Raw genomic sequence first — 9395 nt, forward strand, 5'->3', positions numbered from 1 at the left:
CCATCTGGAGCTATAAACACATTTAGTGAATTACATAATAAGACCAATATCCAACAAAATCCTTCCATGCCTGCCCAGGGAACTCCATCATCCAATAAACCAACTCATCCTTAATCCTAAGGCTGTCATATTCTGGTGGTCCCAGCTTTTTTCCCAGATGCATGAGAAAGTCCATGTTTGAATTGCTTTTATTTCTCCTTTTCCTTGATAATCAAGGACCTATAGATTTTACCTTGAAAAATACCTAGCATAGTCCAGTCAAAGAACAAAAATAAGTCATGTTTTGGGGGTCAGAAAACAAGAAGGAAGAAGGAGACACCCCAGAGAAATTTGCCTATGCCTATTTCTAGAAACAGTTTCAGATCTCTGACCTCCAACATTCATAGAAATACCTCACTCTGGATGTGCTCCCTACATCTTCCTCTGCACAGGTGGAGAATGAGGTTTCTCTAGCAGTTACTGAGCATCCAGATCCCAGAGGTGGCATAAGACAGACCATGTCTTCTCACACTCTGACCAAGCATGAAAATGGATGCCAAGAGGAGTGAGCCTTTTAGCAACACCTACTTTTCTACAGAAGTTCTCACAGATACAAGGCAGGAAGTTTGGTCCATTTTAGGATAGAGTTCTTCTTCACCTGTATATTCCTGAAGGCAAAAACCCAAACCAACTGGAAGTGAAAGATTTATTTTATTTTTTTTTTACATTAGTTGATTTGCCTTTGCAAAGAAAAGTGTATGATGATAGCACTGGTCTCCAGTTTATCTCCCAGAATCTGGGTGAGCTGATAGAAAGATAACAGGGTAACTTCAGAGTTCCCTCAAAACCTGAGTTAATAAAGACAGGGTCAATTCCAAATGTCACCATCTCCTCATGCAACAAGCACTACTGCAGTGCTAAGATAAAAACGCTCCCAGCTCAAAGGTTTTGCAAGTTGATATTATCACTATCAGAAAAAAAAATCACTTTAGAGCTTAGCAAGTAATGAAACACCTTTCAAAAGCAACTTAAGAAGAGGGGAGGCAATAGCAGGGAAAACAACCTTGTTCTCAGGAAAGAGGCTGTTCTCAATAAATAAAACAAACGGCACAACAAACCCTATCGCACAGAGACTGACCTTTAAGTGAGTCTAACCTTAGTTCAGTGTAAAGGAAATTAAAGTCTGTGGTACTGATGCAGGCATAGTCAAGTGCATCTTGTGCTGGCAGCAAGAATTCCTATTGCTTCTTTTCTTCTGACCTTTTGCATCTAGTAGGAGAAGAGAAGAAGGAGAAGGGAGACCATCTGGATTTGCTGTACAAGATGTCTGTTAACATACATCATGACCCAGCTGGTAAATAAAGAAACCTTGTGACAGTTGTGGTAAGCAAAACCCTGTCCTGCTGATATGATTTCACCAGGTGAGGTAGTAGCTCTGCACATACTCCTCATTCTCAATAATCTGCTCATTGTCTCCAGGGGAAATTAGATTTAACATTTATTTGCCCTTTGGTCACCAGAGGAGCAGACTGACTGCAGACTGTCCTTTTCCCCAAGCCATTAGGAAAGTTGCCTTTTAAAGCTTTTTTTTTCTCTAAGAAACTTTCATCTCTTTGGTGCTATTAGAAAAGTTGCCTTTTTAAGCTTTTTTTTCCTCTAAGAAACTTTCATCTCTTTGGTGTTTGTCCAAAGAGCTGTCTGTCCAACATGGGAGGGGAAGTTGGCTCTGGCAGAACACTCCTCCTTCCCACCAGTTCACTGCCTACAGCAATTCACTCTCTTCCTTGAACTATGTGCCCTAGACATCTCTTGGTCCAACGCAAATTCCACACTTGAGTCTGTGTAAAACACTACCACAGCCAACCTGTTCACTATAGATCCTTTCCATTAATAATTCCATAATCCTATGAGAAATAGTAGTTATCAAGAGGAAGAAGAATTTCTCTCCATCTCATCATCACAGGAGTCTTCTTTGTGGAATGTTTCTGTAAGCTTAGACACATCTCCATGGCTTAATTTTCACATTTTCAGTACTCTTTGCAGCATTTCACAAAGGGAACTAATTCCCAGTTTTAAGCAAGTGCTGTGTTAGAAGCTGTGCAAGGAAGCCCAGAATTGATTATTGTCTGTCCTGTTGCACTCTGTAAGCTTAAGTAGCTAGAGTAAAGCAAGTTGCCATTTCTTCAACCTACAGAAATAGCTGACTCTTTGGAAGTCAGTCATTTTCCTCCTTCCTGCCCTGGGCTGGCTTTGGAAACCTGAATGTTCCCAAAGACTTTTCCCTGCAAAACTTCATCTAGCCAGACAAGGTAATGAAAGCAAACAACCTAAGTACAGTTAGTTCTTGTCTCTGAAGGAGAAAGCAGTGACCATGGAGGATCCTGCCAGAAGCTTCATAACCCAGCAACCCTAGCCAGCATTCAGTACTGAATGCAAAGTATTAACACTGTGGGGCCTCAGTGTTCATCACATATTTCCCCCAAACCTACCTATCATTATAGATTTTCTGAATTTAAAAACGAAATGCATTAGACAACACCAGCAATAATTACATTTATGATAATGCCCTAACTCATTTTATTGCTCTGAAAGTCAAATATATTTATTAAATCTGCATAAATTACAATACCATTAAACTCTAATTTATGTGATACTGTGTAAATGAGAGACTGGTTAGGCCCTTATACTAGTGTGTCCTACCAGATAGGATGCAATTTATTTTAGTACAGTGACTGTACTTAAGTTATGTTATTATGAAATAAACTAAAAGTTTCAAAATATAACAAGCCATTAATTGAGTATCACCAACACTATAAATTTAGGCTTCTGTAAAGCTCAACATGTACTTGCAGCTGAGAAAGATAACCATATCCTGGGCTGCATCCTCAGCAGTTTGGTCAACAGGATGAGGGAGGTGATTCTCACCCTTTACTCCTCTCTCATGAGACCCCACCTAGGGCAGTGCACCCTGCTCTGGGGTGTCCAAGGAGGACATAGAGCTGCTGGAGCAAGTCCAGAGGAGGCCACAGAGATGCTCTGAAGGCTGGAGAACCTCTGCTATGGAGACAGGCTGGGAGAGCTGGAGCTCTTCAGTCTGAAGAGAAGGCTCTGGGGAGACCTTAAAGCCCTTTCCAGTGCCTAAAGGGGCTCCGAGAGAGCTGGAGAGAGACTTTGGACAAGGGCTTTAAGCTGAAGGGAGGTAGATTTAGATTATATATGAAGAAAAAACTGTTCCCTGTGAGAGTGCTGAGGCACTGGCACAGATTGCCCAGAGAAGCTGTGGCTGCTCCATCCCTGGAAGTGTTCAAGGCCAAGCTGGATTGGGCTTGGAGCAATCTGGTCTGGTGGAAGATGTCTCTGCCCATGGCAGGGGGTGGAACTGGATGGTATTTAAGATCAATTCCAACTCAGGCCATTCTGTGATTCTGTGATGAGGCAGCTTTATCTCTTGCTGCTTAAATAAAGTTAATTTTTCTTAGGACGACAGTTTTAATCTCATTCAACTGAAAATTTTGTTCAACAGTATTTAATAAAGCCACTACTACCAAGAGACACATATACTACTTACAAATGATACCATTTATAGGAGTAAGTTATATGGCACATTTTTCAAAGTCAGTGATTGGTGACAGCCTTGTTTACTGCTCATTAATAAAAAATAAAGGTATCACTCCTGCTGGATACAACTAAGGTTTCTTGCTTACTTTTCCTTCCAATTACTGTAATTGACCTATAACTCACTGGATTTCTGGGCATTTATTCTGAACTTTGCAGAATGCAGCAACAATCCTTCAGCATGGCAAGTAAATATGTCAGGATTAACACTCTGCTAAATATTCAAAGAGAAATTACACTAGTGTTGTAAGCTGGGGGTTTATGAGAGGGTTTATGCAATTTGTGGATTCTGATCAGATCCAGGACGATATAAAGGGCAAGGAAGGGTCTATCACAAATCTGCATTTATCTCTCTGCTAAGCTGCAAATAAAAATCCTACCAAATCTAAAAGTCTGGTTTGAGAAAGAATTACCTGAGAGTCTGCTGTATTTCTATAGGCTCTTCTCATTCAATGGCAAGCAAAATATCAGTAACTGAAAGTACCTTCACTTGGTAGCAGGGAGACACAACCACAGGGTAATGAGATTGTTAGTTAAATCATGCAGGGATGCTTTCCCATCCCTGCTTTCTGCAAAGTTTAACCTCATAGGGGAACTGAAACATCAATTCCTGGCTTCTAGAAATTGCCAGGGTTTTTGTGATCACTATACATAATCAGCAGAGACAAGTGACTGGAGACAAGACTCTGCTTTGAAAACCCAAACTCACTTTAAGCACAGGGAGGAAAAATACTCTCAGTACTGGAACTTTCATGGTTCACTACACAGCTGTCGGGCAACAGGCTCCAAAACTCACCAGACAGTACTTGTATGACACTTATGGATTACAAATCTCTTCCCAAACTGTCCTAGCAAACATCTACATTGCACCCTGCAAACCCCTGGCAATTTAGTAGCTGCCTCAAATTGTTTTTCAAAGCAGATTTCTCCTTTTGCATAGAGATGGAATAAACACAAACTCTTCTAATTCAGTAATCAGGACAGATAATTACATCCTCTTAATTGTTTTCTTTTTCCAGCTTGGGTTCATGTTGACGGGAGATGGTAAAATTAGTCCACGAGCCATCTGAAGTTTGCTGCTTGCTGATTAAAGCCTTAATTGATTCAGAATGTTTTACAAATCAATCTCTGAATTACTTCAGGATCATGGTGGCATATTGTAAAAAGGAATTCACACACACACTTCCCTTGTGCATGAGAATCACATTCCCATAAATCCTTAACTGCATAAACAACTTGGTTATGTTGTTTCAAAATTCACTGTTTGATAAAATCAGAGGAAAATAGCAAAATGAGAATTACTTACAATATAACTTGCTGTGACTTACAGAGCATTCTCATTCCTTCTTAAGCTTACTTTGCAATTTTTGAATGGATTGCATTTGATACATTCTTGAGAAGAAAAAAAAAAAAAATAGAACTGTTCCCATCTTCTGCAAAGCTCATAAAGCTGTGATCTACAACCCAAAGGAAGCAATGCATTCCAAGCCAGATGTGTTTTTCTTATTCAGTGCACTCCTTCCCTCAATCAGGATCTGCACTTTTCATTGAGATTTGATATTACCTATCACACGGGTTTGGTGAGCTTTGCACGTTTCCAGAGACTGTTAGGCAGAATTTCCTTCTAAAACACAGATTTTTAAAGTTCCCTTGGTGATCAAGGATGAAAAGTAGAGAAATCTCACATTGTTCTTAAGGGCTTATCAAAAGGAAGAAGTCTGGGTAGAAAGGCAAGTCCCCTCCCTGCCAGTGCTGAATTTGCAGAGGTCAGAGCATAAGACAACTTTGATGCCTCTTCCTTTGGAAGTGACTGTTCCATTCAGCTCACCTTTGCCTCACTCAAACCACAGGCCACTATAGTTAAGGACATGGAGATCAGCTAAAACACAGCACTATGCCCTAAAACAAACAAAAAAGGCTGTCTCCTGCCATGTATTTCAAGAGCTGACAGGTTTCTTATCCTTTATAACATACACCCTATCAAAAACTGTGTTTTCCCCCTTGGTTTTTTAAGTGCTGTGTCTGACAAATATAATAGGATGCTCAAGTGAGTTGAATTGCAGAGGGATTTGATACAGGCCAATGTTTTTCCAGTGAGCATTTCTTCTGGAGCCAGGAGGGTGGCCAGACAGACAGGATTGGTGTTTGCTGTTTGCACTCATTCACAAAACTTCCTACCCATCACACAGCTGCACCACAGAGGTTAGACTTACTCTGGCAAACTCTTACTAAAACATACAACTGGCAAACTTTCACACCAAATATTAGTTAGGTAAATCATATTCTCTTCTGATAAATATAAAACTACCACTCAGTTAAGGATTTTTGACAAATGTATCATCTTCAGCATGAACACATAAATGAGGATTGTACTCCCTGTTCCACTGGTGCACTGTGCTATGGAACACGTGTAAATAGGGTATTAAGATACCAGCAAGTTTTCAAGGTTGTTTGTGACATTGTGAAGGGAAACTGAAATGAAGTACCTGAGTGACACAACCCTAAAATGGGATAATTGACTCGTTAAAACCCAGTCTTTTACAAATTGCAGTAATGTCTTGTCAGTTGACTTCATAAATCTCTGCTTTAAAACACACAGAAAATAACTTTACTGCTTTATAAGTAGCAAAATACAGTTCTGCAAGGATGTTGCCTTAGAGAACCAATGTGTGCAAAGGCTGTGGAAAACAGCTTGGTCATTATTCACAGTAAACTCGTAACTTGTATGTTTTAAGTTTCACAACACGGAAATATTTTGACAAAACTAAAAACACCTCTTCTTGTATGTGCAGGAAAAGAATGAACCAAGAAAAACACCATCTACCTGCATCTGCTAGCCATAAACTCGAGATAAACAGTGTTATTTCATCCCTCTCACAGACGCTACAGAGTCTCATCATGCCACACTAATTAGAGGTCTGTCACTTCTTCCATTACAAACACCCTTTGAAAGCATTTGTAACCACCTTGGAAAAAAAAGATTTATCTGGGAATTTTAAAAATCACACTGCTTTTTGCATCTTTAAATCATCAAAAAAGCTCTCCTCGAGTAGCCCAGCTGACTGCATCGACACCGTTACGAGCTACAAGAAAAATGCACAACCATCCCAGACTTGTTTCCTCAATCAAGTCAGGAACTCAGTCACTACCAAGTCCTAAAATATCTGCCAGATTCCACATTTCTTCCCATTAGCCTCTGAGGTGCAAATAACCTCTTCTTCAGTGAACACACCAGATCTGTCAGCCACAATCTAGTCACAATCTTCCTCTCCTCACCACCTCTAATGCACATCTTTGTGTTTGCTGATGCCATGGCCCTCAGCACTGCTTTGGAAACACTCCCAGGCCCTCCAAGTTACAACACACCACATCAATCACACACCAAAAAGTGATCAATAGCCTTCCCAAAAAGCAAGTGGCAACCGATAATCCAAACTCTATTAAGAGGCTTTCAATATTTAGCAACCTGACCCATTGACTGGGCTTGTGTTTTGTACAAGATACTTCTTGAAGAGTTAAAATTTACATGTCATTTTGAGGGTGGAAAAACATGATCATGTCATATTCTAATTCATTGCTTCTTTTAGGAGGAAAAAATCCTCCTCTTTTTTAATGTCCCATAATTTCTGGGGTATTGGCTATTTGCATTGTTTTTCCACAGTTAAAGGAAGGTGTTCAGCATCTGGTTAGAGAACTTCCCACTTAAAAACACACCTGCTACATTGTCTTGTGCTGAACCAACAAGCTGAGTATTTTTTAGAAAAGTTTTTAAAAACACTTGCATGGCACAAATGGTTTTGTCACAGAGACCACTGACCACTTCCTAAGCCAATATGGTTAGAAATTAGTGTTACTGTAGTGGAATGAGTAGAATTCTCTATCAAATTTACCAAGGGAATATCCGTAAATGAAAGAATATTCATTTAGATGAAGAATCAATATGCAACAAAGCCACTAGCATTACAATGACCACGAAATTCAGGTAAGCAAAATTACTGTCTGATGGGGAAAGAGCTCCTCAAATGATGAGACAAATGATTCCTGTTGCACCAAAGATAATAAACAATAATTGCAAAGCACATTTATATAAATCTTCACAATAAATCTCATGGTGTTTTACAGTTTAAGAGCAGATTAGATAGGTCAGCATGATGTTTGAGATCAATACTAGAACAATACGCTGAAGCATAAGCAACCATACAAAATTCTATTTGCAAGCATGAAATTGGTCCAAAAGTGATGAGTCTATAATCACAATATGCACCAGAAAACAAACCCTGAGGCTGCAAGTTCACAAGCTATTTAGACATATGTGAAAGCACTCTGCACTTGTATTAAAACACATGTGTAAGTAAGCAGGGCTCAAAATTAAGACATTTATTTTTCAGTTTTCTCTGCCTTTATCTCTGTTTGCATCTGAAGTTTCCATTTTAAATCATGGAACAAAAAGAACCTTAGATTTTTTCAGTGTAAAAAAAATCCCACATAACCTTTGCTTTGTGAGATAAAGATCACCAAATGAAATTAAGTCACTTTACAGTATTTCTTGGCCTCGTTCCAGGGCGATGTGGAAAGAAACATTTGTCATAATCACTTACAATTGGAAAAGAACAGGAAAAGATCACTGTTAATGACACAGCATTGCCTGGCACAGGGGACTTTGCAGACCTATCACTGCTCAATGATGACAGCAATGGACCTGGGAAAATGTTCTGCAGAAAAGAAGAGTGAGGTGCAGTAAGATCTCTGCACAGAGGAATTTGCAGCCTAAAAAAGAAGAGATTTGGTTCCACCTTTTTTTGATACAATAGACCCAGTTGAATAATCTAGCTTCTTGGGGTTTTTTGGTTGGCTGGTTGATAGATGGTTCGGGGGGGAGGTCAGATGAACATGGCATGCCTGCAAGATTCTCTTTTCATGCAATTATCCTCAGCATATTCACTTTTTGGTTTCATGGGCCTTTTTAGCTAGCTTTTACTGACTTGATTTAATATTCATAATCACCTTGAAAAGGCCATCTGCAATTTTAATCACTCGCTACCAATTACTTTCTTTAATAGCTCTGACAGTATCACTCACAGATATCTGATAAATCCACCAGGATGGCTGAAGGCAGCACAGGCTTTGCAGTTTCTTTCCCAGCATCTGCAGAAGGACCAGCACTGGCTTTTTAAGCCTTCAGCAAGTCTTTACTAGGTCAGGTTTATGAACGGATCAAAATGCAGCCACCATGAAGTGAAAAAGCAAACTCTTCTCTTTATCCCTCCTTAGTGCATAAGGAGCAAGTAGGGAATAAAAAGAACCACCAGACATGTCATTTTCTTCTTCATCCAACATGCTGTCCACTGCAGTATTTTTCCTACACACAACAGCAGAAGCTTGTAAAGATATTTAACAGCTTACATAGATGGACAAAATTTAATAACAGTTTTGCACAAACAGGGCCTTAGAGACCAGGACATTTTGTGCACTTTCCTGGCTCCTGTGCTCCTTCATTTTTATCACAGAAAGCTTACAGTCCTTTAAAGACACAGTATTTAACAGTGATGTCCTCCCAGATTACAGGAGTTGCAGCTTTGTTCCCACGTTCCATAGCTGTAATGATTTATCCCTATTTAACAGTGATGTCTTCCCAGATTACAGGAGTTGTAGCTTTGTTCTCACGTTCCATAGCTGTAATGATTTATCCACCATAAAAAGGCAGAGTTTTGGATTATGGATTATTTCTAAAGGGCTTAAAAGTGTAGACAATAGTCTGTGCATGAAAAGAAATCAGCATTTCCATCACCTTACAGCACAGT

The 9395-nt window shown here is 39.6% G+C and overlaps 1 protein-coding gene across 1 annotated transcript in view; it reads right to left on the bottom strand.

Moving 5' to 3' along the window:
- LOC103811750 (protein sidekick-1) overlaps positions 1-9395 on the bottom strand; it is a gene marked incomplete at both ends in the record, with an annotated part of 206731 nt that overhangs the window by 107544 nt on the left and 89792 nt on the right. Inside the window, one exon of the mRNA XM_009084741.1 lies at positions 2785-2789. Within this exon, the coding sequence (XP_009082989.1) occupies positions 2785-2789 (5 nt within the window). The remainder of the gene's footprint in view (positions 1-2784; positions 2790-9395) is intronic.

This window comes from Acanthisitta chloris, unplaced genomic scaffold (genome assembly GCF_000695815.1).
Source record: "Acanthisitta chloris isolate BGI_N310 unplaced genomic scaffold, ASM69581v1 scaffold3721, whole genome shotgun sequence".
NCBI classification, from domain to species: domain Eukaryota; kingdom Metazoa; phylum Chordata; class Aves; order Passeriformes; family Acanthisittidae; genus Acanthisitta; species Acanthisitta chloris.